At 62.2% G+C, this 20,693-nt stretch overlaps 1 protein-coding gene across 1 annotated transcript; it reads left to right on the top strand.

Moving 5' to 3' along the window:
• Nucleotides 1-11,565: 11,565 nt before the first annotated feature.
• On the top strand, nucleotides 11,566-12,998 carry Fgf4 (fibroblast growth factor 4). The gene is made up of 3 exons (XM_048359757.1): nucleotides 11,566-11,905; nucleotides 12,313-12,416; nucleotides 12,822-12,998. The coding sequence occupies exons 1-3, from the start codon at nucleotides 11,566-11,568 to the stop codon at nucleotides 12,996-12,998; spliced, it is 621 nt and encodes a 206-aa protein (XP_048215714.1).
• The last annotated feature ends 7,695 nt before the right edge of the window (nucleotides 12,999-20,693 follow it).

The raw sequence follows: 20,693 nt of genomic DNA, 5'->3' as shown, positions 1-20,693 counted from the left end.
CCCTCCCGCCGCGGGGGCGCCGCCCGCCCTCGCCAGCCAGGCTGCGTGGGACCGGAGGGGCCTCAGTTTCCCCATCGCCAGCAGGTCCCAGGGGCGGGCGGCGGCCGCAGGCTTTGTGTAACGGAGACATTAAAGCGTTCTATTCTACCGGGCCCGCTGGATGGCGGGGCTGCCCACCTGCCGGTGGGGGGGTGGGGGGGGAGGGCCACCCCGACTCTGCCACGAGGCCTGGGGAGGAGCCGGGGCAGGCACAGAGGGTCATCGCTGGGGGACACGGGGCCTGGCACCCCAGAAAGCGGGGGGCAGCGCGCCCCGGGGAGCCCCCCTCCGCGGGGCCGACGAGGGGCCTGGCCATCCACGGCCCGCCGTCCGCCACGCGCGCCCATCCATCAAGCCTCCGCCCGGCCGCCACGCGCCCGCTCCCCCCGCGGTCAGGGTGGACGCGGGCCACGCCACCCGTCCTGCCCGCCAGGCAACCGCAGCTCGCCGGGCAGCAGGGGCCCCGCTCCGCAACAGCGGGTTAGGAACAAACCCAAGAGACGGCGCCAAAGCTGGGCCCCCTCGTCAGAGCCCCCCCACCCAGGACGGCTCAGATCGCCCCCAGACATGGCTGGCCAGGCCCAGCCGCCCCTGCATGGCGCCCGCTTCTTGGGGAAGCTCCAGGGTGCGGGAGGCCCTAACTGAAGCTGGGGGACCGGGGAGTCGGGCTGGCCTGGCCGCGGGCCTGCTCGGCCTGGGCCTTCTCAGTGAAAACTGGTGCCGGTGCTGGCGGCTCACGAGGCTGAAGTCTGAGGTCCATGGTTCAAAGCCAGCCCGGGCAGCCAAGTCCATGAGACTTCCCAGTTCACCACCAACAAGCTAGTTGTGGCATGGTGGCCCAAAGTGGTAGAGCACTGGCCTGGAGCAAAGAGCTCAGGGACAGCGCCCAGGCCCCGAGTTCCAGACACACACACACACACACACACACACACACAGTGGACACCACCCCCGCTCCCTCTGGGTTCTGGGGACTCCACACACAGTTGGGGCAGCCGGGGGACCCAACACAGGGTCTGCCCCCCAGCCGGGGTGACAGAGGCTGGCAGTACCCTTCCCGGTTCTCCAACAACCCAGGGCTCCAGCTGGGTCCTGGGCGGAGTCCCCATGCTGCCTCCGGGCCTGCCCCCCCCCAGTACCTCACCCTGCACCCCAGGTGCGGCAGGTGAGCCTCAGGGCACCCCAGGGGAGGAGGCCGAGGTAGACCACCAGTCTGGAGCACAAAAGCTCAGCACGAGAGAGGGAAGGCTCAGCCGGGGACGCAGCCCCACCCAGCTCTGCCAATTTGCTCCTTAGACCTGGTTCCTCCTGCTGCTCTTCCTCTTCCTGTCTCTTTCTTTCTCGGTCTCTGGAGCTCAAGGACAAACTTAGTTGAACGTCCTTATCTCCCACCAGAGCGCTCACCTGTGGCTTTCTTCCCCAGTACGCCCCTTCTCCCCTACTCCCAGCCCCTTGCCTTTGATCACCCTCAACTCTGCCTTGGCCACAGGACCTTTGCATGTGCTTCCTGCTGAGAGTGATCTTCCCTCTACCCTTCACCAGCTTGGCCCTTTCTCAGTTTTCCTTGTGAGCGTGTCACCGCTTCAAAGAGGCCTTCCACGACTATCGATCTGGGACCCCGGGCCTTGTAAAGTTTTTTCTTGCAGCACTTGTGCTTTTCTTTTTTTCCTTCACAGAACTCAAGATGAACGGTACTTCCCCGGCTAGTGTCCCCCTGCCTCTCCCCGCCCTGTCACCCCCCGCCTGGGCTGCTCATTTACCCCCAGATCCAGCTTGTCCTTGGGGGGTGGGCTTCTGCTCTGCCCAGGCCGAGACACCCAGGCACATCTGACACAGTGGTGCAGCCACACACGGGGGCGGGGCCCAGGGGCCGGCGTGGAACACGCCTCCTCCTCACTGACCTTTCCAGGAAGACCAAACAGGGGCTCAGCGAAGGGCACCACCAGCGAGGACCCGGCCGAGCTGGTTCCAGACTCTAGGACTTGCATGGAGCCCAAGGGAGGGGAGCCGGGCCGTGGGGGCAGGGGCCACCCTGGAAGCCCTGAAGTCCAGCCTCAGTGGGCCCAGAGACAGCCGGCGGCGGCTGCCAGGGCTGGGGTGGGGGACGGAGAGGGTGCAAGTGGGTGCAGACTCCTCCTGGGGTAATGAATGTTCTGGAACGAATGTGATGAAGGTCCCATAGCACAGTGGCCACAGATCCACCCACCACCAGGCCGCGTGAAGGTGAATCCTGTGGCTCAGGTGATGTCTGGAAGAATCTGAGGCCCGAGTGTCCCTGTTGGGGGGGGAGGCGGGGAGGGGAAGCTGAGGGCAGCTCTGCATGCAGTACCACGTCCAGCCAGCAGAGGGCAGCGGCCTGGGGGACTGGCTCCAGGTGTGCCCCGCCCCCCAGCCTGACCCCAGAATCCAGCCACAGTGTGCCCTGGGCCTCCCTCCTCCCGGAGCCTGCACCCCATCCTGGCCCTCACCCCCACTTCACAGCTCAGAGAGGCCATGCCGGCTTTCCTGGGGGGCCGGGGGGGGCGGCTTGAGTCTCCGCATGGGCTGGGCCGCGTTCGTCCCTCTCAGCGTCCTGACGGCCAGGCCCGCCCTGCACCCACCCTCAAGGGGCACCAACCCAGAGCGGGACTCGGAGCCCCAGAAGCCCCTCCCCAGGGACCCCCCCCCCGCCTCGGGAGCCCAGGGAGTGACTCCCCCCCCCACTGCAGCCCAAGTCCCACAATCCTGCACGTGCCTCGGTTTCCCCCGTTTGCCAGGACGGTGCTGCCGTGGCTGGCACCCTGGCTGCCTGCAGGAGCGGGTGGTTCTGTCTCTCCGTGGCAGTTGGGAGAGGGTGTGAGCTGCCCTCTACCCTCCCTGCCCTCCCTCCGCTGGGGCTCAGCACCAGGCCGGCCCAGCAGAGAGATGGCCGGGCCTGCAGAGAAGGCACTAGAGAACAGAACTACCCTTGTTATAATACACGCACGTCGGACGGAGAAGCCCCTGGGTGAGACTAAGAACACACACTCACACACACTGAATTATAGGATCTGTGCCAGTGGCTCACACCTGTAATCCCTGCCACTCAGGACTTTGAAATCTGAGACGCACAGCTTGAAGTCACGCTGGCAGGAAAGTCCGTGGGACTCTTCCCTCCAGTTAGCCAGCAGAAAGAACGTCGAGCTGGAGGCTTGAACTCCAGCCCGGTGGAGAGCCCCAGCTTTGATTGAACAAGCCAAGAGAGATCACCCCAGAACCCAAGGATGTGAGTTCAAGCCCTGAAGTGGGCAAAAAAGACCCCCCCCCAAAAAAAAAAAACACGAATAAAGACTGGGCGGAAGACGCAGAGACAGACAGCGGACGTGGGAAGGGGTGTGGGCGCGTAAACGGGTACATTTTAAGACCTTAAGTCTGGAGCCCCAAATTCCCGGCCTGATGGAGATTCTGTCCCTGGGGGCCACATTCCAAACACAGCAAAGGAACCTCGCGCAGTTCTTCCCCGCCGCCTTGTTTATGGAGCTCAAAGTCCCCGAGCGCGGGACGGAAGAAGCAGAGGCTCCAGAATGTTCTCTCAGCCCACGGCCCAAGGCTCCCAAGGCCTGCCGGGCACTGGGTGGGGGAGGGTGGTGTCTGCCGGGCGGGGCAGCATCTGTCTGGGCAGGTAAGCCAGCGTTCGTCCGTCTGCCCTGCCGGGGCTCCCCTGTGGAGCTGGGGTCCCGAGTGGCCACGGCACTGCCCAGGGCAGGGGTCAAGGGGGGGAGGGGACCCTGATGAACTCAGGAAAGGTCACGTGTGCAGTGCGTGTGTGTATGTGTGCGTGCATGTTGTACACACTCGTGCTCCTGCATTATGCACGTGTGTGTGTTCCAGGACTGGACTTGAACTCGGGGCCTAGGCACTGTACCTTAGGTTTGTTTCACTCAGTACCAGCACTCGACCTCTTGAGTCACGGCTCCAGTTCTGGCTTTTTGTGGCTAATTGGAGATAAGAGTGTCGTAGGCCGGGGGCCGGTGGCTCACGCCTATAACCCTCGCTACTCAGGAGTCTGAGATCTGGAGACGGGTGTTCAAAACCCACCAGGGCAGAAAGGTTCCTGAGACTCTCGTCTCGGATTAAACGCCCAAAAGCCCGACGTGGAGCTGTGGCTTCGGTGGTAGATCACTCACTCTGAGCAAAACATTCAGGAGCAGGCCCTGAGTTCAAGTCCCAGGACCGACACACACAACATCTCGCAGACTTTGCTGCCTGGGCTGGCTTCGAGCGGGGACCCTCAGATCCGGGGCTCGTGGGTGGCCGGGATGACGGGCCCGAGCCGCTCGCCCCGGTGCCCGAGGGCCTCGGGAGGGCCTGCCGGGGACGGCGTGGGCAGGGCGGCGGGTGGCGAGGGGGGGGGCTGGGGGGAGCCGCGCTTGTCTCCGGGCAGGACTCTGGGGAGCCGCGTCCGGGGCCTGCCCTGCCCCCGCCTCCCCTCGGGACCCCGAGGCCGAGTCCCCTCGGGAAGGACGGTCCTGGGCCTCCACCCCTGGGGCCTCTCTGCCTCTGTGTTCCTGGCCTGGTGTGCGAGGCGGCCGGAGGCTGACCCCCGGGTGTCCACCTCCCCCGAGCGTGCGGCGGCTCCCTCGGGGCTACAGCAGCTCGTGAGAATCCAAACATCCTGACCAGAGGCTTCCCCACCCCCCGCCTGGCCCTGGGCAGCCCGGGCCACACAGGACGCCCGCCGCCGCCCCCCCCCCCCCCCCCCCCCGCTCCGGAGGCCCCGGGGCCTGCCACCCCTTCCCCCATGGCGCCCGGTGATCTACGGTCTGACCTGGGCTCTCAGCTGCCTGGGCTGAGAAGGAATCAGAGACTGGGGGTAACTTGCCCAGGGTCACACAGCAGTGCCGGGTGGGGCACCGGAGCCGGCTCCCCAGAGGCCGCCTGGCTTCTAGGAATGTGCGTGTGCATCACCGCCTCCTCGCTCAGGGGGTCCCCAGTCCCTCCCCCTCCTCCTGCTCCTCCTCCTCTTTCCTGAGGCAGCCCAGCCTGGCCTGGAGCCCGGATCCTGCCACCCCAGCCTCCCTGGGCTGGGCCCCCGGCGCCGCGCGCTCCAGGCCTGGCAGAGCACCTGCGCTTTCCAGGTGGAGTTCGTCCTGCGCGCCGCTCAGGCCGGCCGGGGGCCTCGGCGCAGCGCACCGGGGTCTCCTCCCTTGCTATCTAGCTTAGACTGAGATCTAGAGCGATACGAGCAACGCCAGGTGCTGATCTCTGAGTCTCGGGCCGATTATGCAGGCCTCCGATATCTTATCGCCTTCCGCAGGCTCAGGAGGGTCCAGGGCGAGTCCGGCTCACACCTGGGATCCTAGCTGCTCAGGAGGCTGAGATCTGAGGATCACGGTTCAAAGCCTACCTGGGCAGAAGAGCCTATGTGATTCTGATCTCCAAGTAACCAGCCAAAAGCCAGAAGTGGAGCTGTGGTCCAAGTGATAGAGCACTAGCCTGGAGCACAGACGCTCAGGGACAGTGGCCAGGCCCTGAGTTCAAGCCTTAAGACCAGCACATGCAAAAGACAGAGATTCCAGGATGGAGGTGTGGCTCCTGCCTGCCTAGCAAGCATGAGGCACTGAGTTCCAATCCCAGGGCTGTCTACAGAGGCGGAGGCCGGCTCCCCACTCTGCACGGAGTCTTCCCCCGGGGTCTGCAGCTTCGAGGAAGCTTTCCAGACCTGTCCCCACCATCCTGGGGGGGGGGGGAGGGGTGTGGAGGGATGGGGAAGGACCAGTTTAGAATGCACTCACCCCACATCACATAGCGAGGGACTGGTCCACCCCAGGGCTACCACGCAACTCTGTGTGTGTGTGTGTGTGTGTGCGTGCGCACGCACGCGTGCGCGCACACGTGCCAGGGCCGGTCCCTGAACTCAGGGCCTGAGGGCTGTCCCTTAGCTTTTGTACACAGGCTCTACCACTTCTGGCTTTGTGATGGTTAATTGGACTCTTGTGCACCTCTTGGCTTGGAACCGTGATCCCCAGGTCTCAGCCCGCTGTGGCTAGCGTTACAGGGGGACCCACGGCGCCCGCTGGAGTTTGACTGTCTGACAGGTGCCTCTCCGCCTCTGAACCGATCACCTTCGCGAGGCTGGAGGTCGGTGGCCAGGAGAGGTCAAGGGGTGCCGGGGCCCACACCGGGGCGCGCCTGCCCTCTGTGCTGTCGGACGGCTTTGGAAGGGGGTGCCGTCCTTGCTTCTAGGCGGCTCCTGCCTGGCCGCCTGCGTGTGGCTCCTAAGATTCCGGGATCGCAGGGTGCGCAGGAGACGTTGCTTACACACACACACACACACACACACACACACACACGTGCACACACACACACACACACGGGCTGATGTCCACTGGGGACCCCCTGAGGTTGCTGGGCTGGCTGCCTGACCGTCTCCCTCAGCTCCGAGGGGAGGAACCCGCGCCCGGGGTTCCTGTGCATCGAGACCCCCCCCCCCCCCGGGCTGGCCCGGCTTTCTTCTGGCCTCCGCGTCTCCGTGGCCTCGGCGTCCAGCGGGCCTGGCGGAGGTGCCGGGGCGCGGTCCTTATTTAACTGGAACGGGCTGCGGGGAGGAGGCCGGCCCGGCTGACCTGGTGCTCGGAGCTGACCCCTGGACTCGGAGCAGCTATTTTAAAGGAAGCTACCATTTGGTCTTTGCCAAAATAGTTGAAAGAAGACCCCAGAATAGAAGGCCGGGTCGGCCCCTGCTCAGACGCCGCACCACCGGCTTAGTGGCAGGCGTTTGGGGTGTCAGGAAGCCACGGGCGGCAGAGGCAGGGCAGGGCCCAGGGACGGCCCTCGGGCTGGCTCCAAGGCCAGGGGCCCTGCCTGGCCTGGCCTGGCGGGCGGGCGGGAGGCCCTACGGGGTGATCTCAGAGGAGGCCGTTCAGGAGAGCCGGGCCCTCCCTCCCTCCCTCCGTGTCCCCTAGGCTGGTGGTTGAGTGACACCACACCCATTGTACAAGCGAGGAGGCTGTGGGGGGAGCCAGGAGGCCCCCAGACCCCCAGTCAGGAGCTCGCTGGGACTGGGGGGGGTGGTCAGTGCAGGGGGCCTCCCCCCCTCCACACACATCCCCTCCCCCCCAACGCTGGCCCCTCCTGCAGCCCTCGGTCATGGGCACCTGCCACCATGGACCTGGCCAGCCTGCTCAGCACGGGGGGGGGGGGGGGAGGCGTCCACACACCACACACAGGTGAGCCACCACCTCAAACCAACCTGGGCAGCCCCTGGGCCTGAGGTTTTGGGGGGCTGGAGAGGATAGGCGGGGTGGCCTCCTCCATGTGGACTTTGCCTGGGTGGGGGGGGGCAGCGTGGTGAGAGCTCAGGTCCGACCTCCAGACCTCCCGAAGGTCAAGGCCAGCAGGGGAGGGAAGTCTGGGAGGCCTCCTTCTGCCCACCGGCACATCACTGAGCACCCAGGGGTGGCTGTGGCCCCGGGGCTTCTCCTTTCCCGGGCTGCTCCTCTCCCACTTTACAAAAGAAAGGCCTGAACTCCAGGCGCCAAACAAAAGAACAAAAACCCGAGGCTGGGGCTCTCCTGGGGGGGGGGGGCTGCCCCTCGTGGGGAGAGGGCCCTCGCTGGTGGTGAGGGTCGGCTTGCAGGTTTGGCCTGAGGTGAGCCCTGAGATGTCCAGCAGTAGGGGGCCGGAGCCCCCCATTTCTTTCAGTGCCTCTGTGTCCCCCCTGCCCCCCCCCCCGCCGGCCGTGGCGCAGTAGATGCGAGCGAGCAGCCCGAGTGGGGGCTTCCTGGACTGAGCCAGGTGCCCGCAGCCCGCCAGCAACCTGGCCCCGGGCCACCCCTCGACCGCGGGCACTTGGCGGGTGGGTTTGAGAGGATTGGAGGCCCTGCGTGGGCGGAAGGTGGGGCGCCCCCTCCCCCGGGGCGGCTGGCGCTCGTGGGGAAGCCCCGGGAGGCGGAGCCAGCCTCCGCACGGATTGGGGAAGGGGGGCCGGGGCTCTGCGGCTCGCTCCGGGCCAGGGAACTGGCTGCCCACGGGCTTCGACGCCCGAGGCGGGGGCCACCTGATGCCCCCTCCTGGACAATGGGGCTCTCGTGTTAGACCCAGTCTGCCTCACCCCCCAGAATTCAGGGGTGTGAACTGTACAGGTGAACGGTCTCTCCTGAACCCCAGCCTGGGACCACAGCCCCGCCCCCCACCCCCCACTTCCTGCTGTATTTCTAATAAAAGGTGGCAGAGCCCGGCGCCCACAACTCAAGCCTGTCATCCTAGCTATTCAGGAAGCTGAGATCATGGTTCAAAGCCAGCCTGGGCAGTAACGTCTGTGAGACTCTTATCTCTAATGAACCACCTACCAAAAAGCTGAAATGGAGCCGTGACTTAAGTGGTAGAGCACCAGCCTTGACCCCCCCAAAAAAGGGGGGGTTCCCACTGGGAATGTGGCTTAGTGGTAGAGCGCTTTCCCAGCATGCACGGAGCCCAGGATTCGATTCCTCAGCACCACAGCCACAGAAAAAGCCGGAAGTGGCTCAAGTGGTAGAGAGCTGGCCTTGAGAAAAAAAGCTCAGGGACAGCACCCAGGTCCTCAGTTCAAGCCCCAGGACCAGCACAAAAGCGGGGAGGGAGGGAGGAAGGGAGGGAGAGAGGGAGGAGGTAGCACTTTCCTTCCCATACCTGTGACTCTGACCTCCATCTCCAGCACTACAAAGAAAAGAATGAATTAAGATGGTCCCTTTTATGTTTACAGACCATAATGTTTCTTACTGCCATTAAAAGAAAATGCTACAAAACAACAACAAAAAAATGTAACGTTATTACTGGTGAAGATGGGAGGGAAAAACAGGGAGAGGGAAGGGGTGACATTGTCAAAAAGAGATGTACTCTTCACCTGACCTATGTAACTGGGGCCCCTCTATACATCACCTTTATAATAATAATAATAATAATAATAATAATAATAATAATAATAATAAAGTAACTAGTGGAGTCCCTCTCTTATTTGGAGGTCCTAAAGGAAGAAGCACCCCCTTTGGGGGGGTTGGAGCTTAGGTGGGTGCAGACCCCCCTGCCCCCTGCCCCCTGCCCCCCTCCTCTGCTCTTTTGCACTAAGGTGAGAATCCAACAGTGCCTGAAGGAGGACTTGAACTGGGAACTTCATTTTTTTGTTAACGAGGTTGACCCCAGGCCCTGGCCCCAGGCTGAATGCGGTCCTCACGCCCTCTGTCTTTCCGTGCATCAGGTTTTTGTTATGATTACTATTAAGTCAACTAAATCCTTCACCTCTGAGCGGGTGGTGGGAGTCCCTCTGTCACTTGCCGACGACCTTGGGACAGCTCCGGCCACTCCGGGCACTGTCTGGCCCACCCCCTGCCTCCCCACTCCCCGCTGCCCTGCACCCCTCACTGGGGTGCGGGTGGTTTGCTGTGGAGTCTCCCACAGGCTTGAACACTGCTTTGTTTATGTTACAAAGGCCGAGTCTGCGCTGCCGGGAATCGCTCCACCCTCAGACTTCGCCTCTTCCTTGGGGCCTGGCTCTGCCTTCCGAGGCTGGCAAGGGCTAGATTTGAACCCACAGCGGACGTGCCTGCATGCCTCCCTGGCACCCAGGTTGGGCTGCCTGGGTGCGGCAGGGCAGAGGGCTCAGGGCCCAAGCTACACAGGTCCGCCTAGGGCCCCTCACCCCCTCCGTCTCTCCCAGGCACGCGGGAGGCTCCAGCCCGGCTTCACCAGCGGCTGTGTGCCTATCAGCACCTACTGTACCCCAGGCACCAGAGCAAGAGCTGGAGGTGACCCAGGGACTGAGGGGCTGCAGAGAGGCTGCCTGCAACTGGGAGGGCGCCCAGGCGCCCCTGAAAGGGCAGAAGCCACGGACAGAAAGACCTAAGGGACAGTCCTGGGTGGCTGACGGGGGTAGGGTGGGGCGCAGAGGCTCCTCGGGGTGTCCACCCAACTCCACTGCACCCTGGGAGCCATCTTACAGGGGTCACGGGTGGGCTCCGGTGGCAGGACAGAGGCCAGCGCCCAGGTCACTGGAGAGCCCAGGCCCCAAGTCCTGCTGGCCACTCCTGTCACAAACAGTACCTGCACCCAGGGTGCAATGTCCAGAGGAGGCCCGCAACCCAGGGGGTCATCTGCTAAGCTCCCGAGGCTGGAAGAGGACCTGGGGATCCCCACATTGAGCCTGGTGCCCTAGTCCTGGGAAGAGGGGACCCCCAGGTCCACTCACGCCAGGAGCTGGGGGGAGCCGCGGAGGGCCTCTGCCCGGGGCAGCTGGCACGGTGGACTCCGGGCCTCGCTTCCACGGCGTGAGAGGAGTGCCCAGGCGGGCCCAAGCTGAGGGGGGGCAGCCCACCTCCCCTGCCGTCTCACCCCAACGGACAGGGATCGTCAAGGGGGCAGCCCTGCAGCCTGGTGGGGGGCCTCTCTCGGCACCCCCTCTGCAGACCTGTTCCTCCGCTTGACAGGTGCATCTTGCATCTGTGTGCTGGCTCACAGTTCCTCTGTGAAGGATGCAAGCCCTTCGGGGACAGTGGGGGGGGGGGGGGAAGGGAACCCTAGGTCCCGTTAGTGCTCGGGCCAAGGGGCGGAGGGGACACTGGGGTCAATGCTGGTCACAGTAACGTGCAGAGCAGGCTCCAAGGTCCCGGGAATGGTGAGGAGCCTGGCTCCCCAGGTACACAAGGGCGCAGGGAAAGGCACTCTGGGGGGAGCCGGGGAGCCGAGCCGGGCCTCTGGGCAGCCTCCCTACCCGCCCCCAGGCCATAGTTGGAACTCCAGGGTGGGATCTGGCGGGCTGAGGGGAGTGGCGAGTCTGATGTGGGGCCGGGGGTGGTGAGCCCCGCGCCTGTCCTTGCAGTGGGGGTGCACAGGGCTGGGGCCTATCCGCCCCCACCGGCTCTCCTGGGAAGAGGAATTCTCCCCTACACCCCACACCTGTGGGGCGGGCGGCCCCAGCAGGAAGGAGCCCGACTCCGGAGGGTCCCTGAAGGGCGCGGGCGGAGAGGGCCCCGGATCCCGCCGGCCCAGGACCGAGGGCGAGGCGGAGACGCGGCTGGCGGGAACGGAGGGGCAGCGCCGGGGACCCGCGGGGCGGGACGCGCAGGTCCGAGGTCTGGGCGGAGCGCAGGGTGCGGGTCGGGTCCCCCCAGGTGACCGGGGCCGCGGCGCTCCCCGCCCCCTCCCCTCCCTCGGGGCCCCCTCCCTCCCGGGCTCTGATTGGCAGGCGGCCTGCGCCCGGCGCCGGGGCGAACGCACCGGCCCCCTGCGAGGGCGCGGGCCGGGCGGGGGGGGGGGGGGGGGGGGCGGGGGTTTATATAGCGGCCGCCGGGCCGCCGGGGCGCGCAGGGACGCGCGCCGCTCCGCAGGGTCCCCGTCCCGGTCCCCGCCGCTCCCCGGCTCCAGGCAGCCCTCGTCCCTCCGTCTCCCCCCCCCCGCCCCCGCGGCATCGCCTCCCCGTCCCCGCCCGGGCCGTGCGCTCCCCGGCCGGCTCCCCGGCCGGCTCCCCGGCCGGCTCCCCCGGCGGCTCCCCGGGCGCACGGACCGCCTGACGGACTCGCGCGCGGCCCTCGGGCCGGGATGGCGGGGCCCGGGCCGGCCGCGGCGGCTCTGCTCCCCGCGGTCCTGCTGGCCCTGCTGGGCCCCTGGGCGGGCCGAGGGGGGGCCGCGGCGCCCGCCGCCAACGGCACCGCGCCGGCGGCCGAGCCGGGGCGGCGCTGGGACAGCCTGGTGGCGCGCTCGCTCGCCCGCCTGCCGCTGGCCGCGCAGCCCCCGGAGGCGGCCGTGCAGAGCGGCGCCGGCGACTACCTGCTGGGCATCCGGCGGCTGCGGCGCCTCTACTGCAACGTGGGCATCGGCTTCCACCTCCAGGTGCTCCCCGACGGCCGCATCGCGGGCGTGCACGCCGACACGAGCGACAGTGAGTGGGGTCGGCCGGCGGGGAGGGGCGGGACGGGAGAGACGCCCGGGCCGACACCTGCTCGCGCGCCCCGCGGCCGGGCTCGGCTTCCCGCTCCTCGGGGTGCGGGGACGGGGCGACCCGCACGCCGGGTCTCCGCGCGCCCGGCGCCCGCCCCGCCCCGCCTCGCCGCCTTCCGAAGCGCCGGCTCCGGGTGCCCGATGCCAGCGCCTTCCTAACCCCGCGGGCACCGGGCGGGGCCGCTGCTCCGGACACCGGGTCCTGCAGTCCCGCCAGCCCGGAGCCGGGCTCCGGGACCTCCGGCCGGCCTGCCGCGGGTCTTCAGAAGCAGGCAGGACGGGGCGGGGTGGCGGGGGTGTGCGGGCCTGGGGTCCCGGCCCCTGCCTGAGCCGCCCCCCACCTTCCAGGCCTGCTGGAACTCTCCCCCGTGGAGCGAGGCGTCGTGACCATCTTTGGCATGGCCAGCCGGTTCTTCGTGGCTATGAGCAGCAAGGGCAGGCTCTATGGCTCGGTGAGTGCTTCCGGGTCGGGATGGGCAAGCCCACCCCCCCCATCCACCTGTGCCCGGGTCATCAAGGCCGCTAGTGATCCACCCACCATCCCCGCCGCGGCCACTGCGGCCCCCGAGCCTCCCCAAGAGCCCACACCCAAGGGAGCCACCTGCTCCTGCCACCGCGAAGCGAGCTCCTCCCCCACCCAGCCAAAGGGGCGGTTTGGTGCCCAGCGGTTAGGACGCCGGCCTGGCCCATAGGTGCCTGGCAGGTGGCCGTGCACCAGCTGTTGTGAGGTGGCCATGTGTCCCTTCCTTGCATGTGAGTGAGCCTCTTGACACCCGGCCTGCCAGGGAGAGGGTCGGGGCGGGACCCCGGCGCCCCGGGCTCACGCCGCCTCCCTCCCTCCCTCCCTCCCTCCCCAGCCCCTCTTCACCGACGAGTGCAAGTTCAAGGAAATGCTTCTCCCCAACAATTACAACGCCTACGAGTCCCACGCACACCCCGGCCTGTTCATCGCCCTCAGCAAGAACGGGAGGACCAAGAAGGGGAACCGGGTGTCGCCCACCATGAAGGTGACGCACTTCCTCCCCAGGCTGTGACCCCCGGGCCCCACCGCCGCGCCGCCCTCTCTGCCTCTGGGAGCCCCCCACAAGGAGCACTTTTTTGGATGCAGAGCTTTAATGCAAGAGTAGATGTAAGATATTTTTTAAATTATTTAAATGTGTATATATGGCTACCAAATTATTTATGGTTTGGGAAGTGTTTTGTAATATTCTGAAGAAAAGAAAATGAAACAAAAAAACAAAACGAAAAACTGAGCAAACCATCAGTGGCAGCAACAAGAAAGCAACTCTGTCTTTTCCGGCGGGACGGGTAATGCGTGAACTTGCCGCTGGGTTGATTTTACTCTCCAAAACTTCTGGAAGTCGGGCATGGTGGCGCATGCCCGGAATCCCAGCCGCCTGTAAAGCCTCAGTACCTGGGACACTGAGATGAGAGGATCTTGAGTTCAAGGCTGCCCTGACTCACGAGGAAGCAGAACGTTGTCACCAGGGTGCTGCTATTTTGTGTGTCAAAAATAGTGACATCAGATCTCCAGGTTTCTGGCATCTTCTCCGGGCAATGCCTGCCGAAGCCGGGGGCTCCCTCCCCGTCTGTGAATGGGGGACATATCGGTTTACCTCAGTTATAGAAAAAGTCAAAGTCTTCTGCCACTGTTTTTAGATCCGCCAAGGCTGACCTTTGAACTTTCCTGTAGTCAATCTTCCTCGACCTACCAGATGCGAGAGACCCTTAGCTGACTTCATAAACTCCTGTTTGCCTTTTTTTGGATCAGCCACACACCCCCTCCCCGGTTGCTATCGCTGTGGGGGTGCCCCTCACCCTTGGGAGAGCCGCTTTATGGGGGAGCATTCCCTGGCAAATCTACCATCTACCTCCAGAGCCCGGGGGTCCCCGGGGGGGGGGGGGCCGGGCACCATCCTAAGTGGCTTTTTGTGGGTCCGCTTGCACCGTACAACCGCGAAGGGGCTGCAGCCCACTTCAACCCTCCCTGTCATGTTTGAGCTATCTTTACCCCGTGATTTACTTTTAGTACAGAGAATCATGGTGAAAATATTTACAGACAGCTGTTGGAGTGTACGGTATGGTCACCAAGTAACCTTATATTTTTCTTTATATATTTTACAAATGTAACCCCTGCGGCCCAGGCTAAGATGGAAGAGGCTCGGGTCCCTGATGTTTAAAAAAAAAAAAAAATGAATGACTTCTTAAAGTTGATACAAAATGACCTTAGCCTCCTGCCAGAAATGCTCTGAATGTCTCCTGGGTGTTTCGGCCGCTCTCCCGAATTAACTTCTTGGAGTCTAGGAATGAATGCGCGACTCAAGAAGCTGATTGGCGTTTTTTTGTCTTCCACATTCCTTTTGCAAACTCTTTGTTCCAATGCAAATTGATCCACTTAAAATACTTTTTCTTAAATCTAGGCCTTGGTAGACAGCCACTGAGGCAGGACCACAAGGCTAAACTTGTTTACAGTCTTTTGACCTTACCATGAAATACCGTGTGTGTGCGTGTATGTGTGTGTGTGTGTGTGTGTGCATGTGCGCACATTAGTGTCTGGGCTTGAACTCGGGGCCCCCCGGCACTGTTCCTTAGCCTTTTTGCTCAAAGCTGGCACTCCACCACTTGAGCCACGCCTCCACTTTAGGCTTTTTGGTGGTCAATTGGAGATAAGAGTCTCATGGACTTTCCTTTTCAACTGCCCTCCTCAGGTCTCAGTCTCCCGAGTCCCGGGGGTTACAGGTGAGAGCCACCACTGCCCGGGTGGAATGCACAATTCTTCTACATTTTAAACAAGATCCTAGACTTCAGGAGTGGGAAGGAAAGCCCATGGTTGGAGGGCTTGCTGGGGGGGGGGAGGGCAGGGGAGGGCTGAGAGGTTGTGGGCTTGCGTCTGACATGGTAGCAAGCTGATCGTCTCAGAGCCGGAGGACCTGAGGCAGCCGCCATGACACCCTGGTTGGAGTCTGCCCTTGACCGCGTGTGTGTTTCTTAGCCAATCGCTCTCAGGGCATCTGCGCATGCGAATCTCATTGCTCGGTGGGGGGTTGAGGCGGCTGCTCTTGGCCACTTGGGGGGGGGGGCTGTGTGTAGATTGAGACCCGTACCAGCCTGTGGGGTGACCTATGTGTGCTGTGCACACACCGCCCAGTGAACTCAAGCGTCTCCTCCTGTACCCCGGGGACCGCCATGTGATGTGTTGGAATTCGGGAAGATAATAAAGTGATTCAAAGATGTCTGCCGGTGCCCCTCGGTGTCCTCTCGTTCCATCTGCGGTGTGTGCTTTGGTTTTTCTATCGGAGGCCTGAGCCTCCCGTGGTTGGGGATGGGGCAGGGCCGAGGGAGGGGGTGGCGCGGACCACAGGGGTGCGGGAGCTGGTCCCCTGCACGCAGCCCCGCCATCTCCACCCACCCAGGAACTGCCCCCGTGACCACGTGGGCCCACCTTGGGCTCCTTTCGCGGTGGGGAGGGCTGATGGGATCGGGCCCGAGCTCAGGACACCCAAGCGAGGGATACCATCTTCATAGCAGTCAGTTATGTTCAGGTGCCACTGTGAACTGGGCCAGCCCTGGGGGCCCACCGGTAGAGAGACTCCCGGAGCGCCCCGCAGGACCCGCCTGGGCTGCCTTGCTCCCAACACCCTGCCTGCCTTCAGAACTGGGATTTAAAGTGGCTCATGCCTGGTACTCGGGTACTCAGGAGGCTGAGGTCTGAGGATCCTGGTTCAAGGCCAATCCTGGCAGAAAAGTCCAGGAGACTCTCCTCTCCAATTAAACAGAGTCAGAGCACCAGCCTTATGCACAAGAGCTAAGAGACAGTGCATGCTTGCACGCACACACACAAGAACTCTATTGTGTTAGCACACCAGCGGATGGGCCCAGGTACTCAATGTTCCTCTCCAGGCCCTGGACTTTATTTACCCTGCAGATCAAATGAAGATCTAATAGAATCAGGCAGCTGACCTTCAAGGTGGGGCCCACAGAGCCTGCCCAGGCCCCTGACCTCCATGACCCTCTGAACCCCTTGAGACCCAGTGTGGGTGTTGCAAAAGCAGCCCGTGTGGGCATTTGCTTTCTGGCCCTTCCTTCCTTCCTTCTCTCTCCTTTCTTTCTCTTTTTCCTTTTTATTTTTTTCCTTCTTCCTTTTTTCACTTATTTGTGCAGGTACCCAGGACTTGAACTCAGAGTCTCACGTTCCCTCTATCTTGCCTTTTTCTCTCAAGGCTGGAGTTCAACTACGTGAGCCACACCTCCATTCCAAGTGTTTTGTTGGTTAATTGGAGCTAAGAGTCTCTTTGTGATGTAAAACATTGCAAACTACCTCAAGTGTGGCGTGTTGTAACTCCAGCTTCTCAGGAGGTAAGTTCTGGAGGATTGCTGTTCAAAGCCAGTCTGGGCAGAAAAGGTTTGCTAGACTGGAAGCGTGGCTCGCGCAGTAGAGCGCAGGCCTGAGGGACGTGGAGAAACCAAGAGCTTGAGCCTCTTAAGTTCAAGCCACAGAACCAATACAAAAGGAAAAGTGTACGGAGAAGTTCGGAGAGGCCCTTTATTAATGCCTTTATTTTTATTAATGCCTTTATTTTTGCAGTCTGAATGTCAGCTTTGAGTCAGACCGAATCCGCCCGTTACGCAGCTTTGTGGAGGTGACTACCTCGCAGGTGACTGTCTCTCCAGAGCTAACGCTCAGCGCTTGGGGGAGCGACCGCGGCCTCCAGAATGCAGGGATTACAGGTGTGCTGAGCCCCACCCGGCCCGGACGTGTTCATTTGTCATTCAAGTGCAGTGAGTTTCTTTTGAATAGGGGGGGGTGTGGAAGGGCCATGGGCGGTGGGCCCCGCCCCCGCGATGGGGGAAGGGCTGGGCCGCGGGGGGGAGGGGTTCTGTTACTGGAAGAATTGGGGGTTTTGTAAAAAAAAAAAAAAAAAAACCTGTCCCCTCCCCAGTGTCCCCTGCCCTTAGCCCAGCTGCTCCGGGAGGCAGTGAGGAGGCTCTGCCAGGCCGCCCACAGCCCCCACCCGGCCCAGGGGACTCAGCCACCGCCATGAGGGCCCTGCCCAGCGCCTCGGCCTGGCCCCCCAGGCCACCCTCTCTCCGGACCCAGATCAGCCCCCACCTCCCAGGGCTGTTCTGGTCTTGGGGCCAAACGCCACCATCACCCCCACCCCCACCGCCACCACTTCCCCTTGTCACCCTGCTGTGGGTCAGGTGTGGGGCAAAGCCCAGGTGGGCGGGGCTCCTGCTCTTCCCCGAGTTCCAGGCTTCGCCCCGGGGTTAGTGTGGAGGTGACTGACACTCTGACAGCCCCAAGGTAGAACACTTGCTCAGGACATGCAAAGATCTAGATTTGATTTGATTTCCAGCACCCAAAAAGTCGTGCGTGTGTGTGTGTGTGTGTGTGTGTGTGTGTGTGTATGTGCGCATGCGTGCGCGTGCATGCCAGTCCTGGGGCTTGAACTCAGTCCGGGTGCTATCCCTGAGCTTTTTCACTCAAGGCTAGCGCTCTACCACTTGAGCCACTTTGGAGATGAGTCTCACAAACGTTCCTGCATGGGCTGGCTGGCTTCGAACCGCGATCCTCAGATCTCAGCTTCCAGAATCGCTACTGGTCCCGACCTGACCTAATTCTTCTTAAAGCCACAGTGCCAGCCGCAGGCGGCCGCTGGGCCTCGGCGGTGACTGGAAGGAGCTGTGGGAGCTGCAGGCCGGAGCCCCGCCCCCTGCAGGGACAGTCACAAGTGCTAGAGGCCCCTTAACGATTCCGTGTCTCCCCAGACTGGGAATGGCTGTCAGGAAGAGCCGCAAACCCAACTCCAGGACTCAACGCCCCGACTCTGCCCCGCGGCCAGGGCCTGAGACACGCGGCCTGGTCACAAGGGCAGGGCCTCACCGTGCACCGACTCCACCGGGAAGAGCTCGGAGGCGCAACAGCCAGGGTGGAGACGGTGCCTGGCGGGGACCTCACTCCTTGCCAGCGGAACCCCGCGCACGCCCCCAGAGGCCTGCAGACCCGTGGACGGGGCGAGGTGACGGGTGACACCGCTCGGGTTACCGCCGGAGCACCCCCGGGGGAGTCCGCAGGGCAGGGCAGGAGTGGCCCCGTCCGCCAGGCGGGCGCCCGGTGCCCAGGCCCCGCTACACGCACAGCCCGGGGCGGTCGCCAGCGCCAGGCCAGCAAGGGCTGAGTGTGGACCGTCCCAGTCGGGACAGCACATGCTTTGACCAGCTTTGGAAGGTTCTAGCTCCCATCTGGGCTCCTGTTGTCCCAGCACATGAGCCAGCGATCATGGTGCGTCTTGTCGGAGTTCCTTCCAGAAGGGTCAGTCGGCCGGAGCCAGTGGGCTCACGTCTGTCACCCCAGCTACGCAGGAGGCTCAGATCTGAGGGTCACGGTTCTAAGCCAGCCCAAGAAGGCGTCCAGGAGACGCTTAGCAATTAAACCACACACACAAAATAAAACGACAAAAAACAAATAAGTGGAGCTGTGGCTCAAGTGGTAGAAGGCCATCCTTGAGTGAAAACACTAAGGGACAGCATCTAGGTCCTGAGTTCAAGCCCAGTACACACACACACACACACACACACACACACACACACACACACACACACTACAACATGAGCTGTTTATTTATTTTTAATTTTTCTGTTTATGTGATACCAAGGAATGGAACCCAGGGCTTCACGCATGCTAGGCAAGCCACATTCCCAGTCCCCTCCCTCCCTTCCTTCCTTCCTTCCTTCCTTCCTTCCTTCCTTCCTTCCTTCCTTCCTTCCTTCCCTCCCTCCCTCCCTCCCTCCCTCCCTCCCTCCCTCCCTTTCTTTCTCTCTTTCCCTTGTGTTGCTGGTCCTGGGGCTTGAACTCAGACCCTGGCCGCTCTCCCTTATCCTTTTCTGTGGTCCTCACTCGAGGCTGATGCTCTCAGAGCTCCACTTGTGGCTTTGGGGTGGTGGTTGGCGACCAGAGCCTGTGTGACTTGGACCGCGCTCCTCCCATCTCAGCCCCTGCAGCAGGCGGGCCTGCGGGTGTGGCCGCCAGCGCCCCCTCAGCTTCCTTAAGCCGCGTTGTCCCGGTGCTGGAAAGCCTCGCCAGGCACACCCCGCAAAGGACTCGCGGCACAGACCAACCGACGAGACCGCTGATGGACGCCGGGGCCCTGGGACCCCAGCCTCGGTCTGGGCTTCGTCTGCCTCGGGGGGCAGCCTGTCCGCCGCAGCGAGGGGAGGCCACGCTCCTGAGCCCGGCCACTGGCCACCGGGCCCGCTCTCTTTCTTTTTTTAAAATTTATTTATTAATTGAACACAAATTTTTTGACAAGGTGTTGTGCAAAAAGGGTACAGTTACATAGTAGGGCAGTGTGTACATTTCTTGTGATATCTTTGGGTTTTGTTTTTTTTTTTTTTTTTTTGCCAGTTGTGGGGCTTGAATTGGAGGCCTGAGCACTGTCCTTGGCTTCTTTTTGCTCAAGGCTAGCACTCTACCTCTTGAGCCACAGTGCCACTTCTGGCTTTTTCTGTTTATGTGGTGCTGAAGAATCGAACCCAGGGCTTCATGCATGCTAGGCAAGCACTCTTACCGCTAAGCCACATTCCCAGCCCTTCTTGTGATATCTTACACCCTGTTTTCCTATCCCTTCCCTAGGTCAGGTAGACATATATACAATACACAATGTACCAAGAACATATACAGTAGCCACGTGGCCCACGCCAAAGGAAATTTGCCTAGGGCTTTAAATGTAATGTCGATATTGGACAATATGTCGACAGTAGTCTCATAGGAACGTACATACATAGCTTTTGAGCTATTGTATTCCCCTGAGAGGTCAATTTTTGACCTTTATATGTTGAGTAGTTGTTTGGTTTTAGTTACATAATGTTGGGTCGCTGCCCCAATCCTGTGGGAAATACCATTTGACAAGCAGTTTTTGGTTTCACAGACCTGGTCTCTACTGTCTCTCCGTCTCCCTTTCTTAACAGTCATATATCAGGGAGATCATGCCCCTTTGTTTTCTGTGTTCTAGGCTTGTCTCGCTCCACATTATTTGTTCGAGTTCTGACCATTTCCCTGCGAATAACAATATTTCACCATTCTTAATCGCTATGTAGTATTCCATTGTGTATAAGTACCATATTTTTTGGATCCATTCGTCTGTGGTTGTTTCCACATTTTGGCTATTGTGAATTGTGGGGCCCGCTTTCTACCTGTGGCCAGCTGAGACGGACAGGTATGCTGAGCACACACGTGTGCATGCGTGTGTGCGCGTGTGTCCTGGGAGTGGGCAGTCTCCCCTCCTGGTGCCCTTCCCTTCCCTCTCCACACACCTCCCCACCGAGCCCCCCCTCCCAGCCTCCACCTCCAGCCCCAGAGCCTGGGTTTAGAAGGAGGAGCATCGGTTTGGAAGGAGGAGCTAGAAAGCCCCAGGTCTGCAGCTCTGCCCCTTTGAACCCGGGCCTGATTTGTACATCAGAGACATTTCTCACCAGTGAGTGCTAATGGGTGCAAATAGCCTCCAGTTACCCCCCAGGAAGGGCGTGGGGTGGCTGGGCCTGGCCCGGGCTGCCGTCCCCAGACTTGGAAGGCACTGGAGGAGGTAGAGGGGTCTGGGGGGCTCGCAGCGCCTGTTCTGGTGAGACATGTCAGCCTGAACGCCACCAATGCTTTCCTGCCGCCCGACAGGAGCCCCAAGCCGCGTGACCCCTCGTGAGAGACTCGTGGACTGTCCCAGCTGGAAAGAGAA

The sequence above is a fragment of the Perognathus longimembris genome, chromosome 13, assembly GCF_023159225.1.
Source record: "Perognathus longimembris pacificus isolate PPM17 chromosome 13, ASM2315922v1, whole genome shotgun sequence".
In the NCBI taxonomy this organism is placed as follows: domain Eukaryota; kingdom Metazoa; phylum Chordata; class Mammalia; order Rodentia; family Heteromyidae; genus Perognathus; species Perognathus longimembris.
The sequence above is the reverse complement of the archived record's forward strand: the minus strand, read 5'-3'. Positions and strand labels throughout refer to the sequence as shown.

Bases quoted from the DNA above. Each gene is read 5' to 3' on its own strand.
- Fgf4 (XM_048359757.1), top strand. From the start codon at position 11,566: ATGGCGGGGCCCGGGCCGGCCGCGGCGGCTCTGCTCCCCGCGGTCCTG. The intron at 11,906-12,312 runs GTGAGTGGGGTC...CCCACCTTCCAG, and splicing joins GCACGCCGACACGAGCGACA to GCCTGCTGGAACTCTCCCCC. The intron at 12,417-12,821 runs GTGAGTGCTTCC...CTCCCTCCCCAG, and splicing joins AGGGCAGGCTCTATGGCTCG to CCCCTCTTCACCGACGAGTG.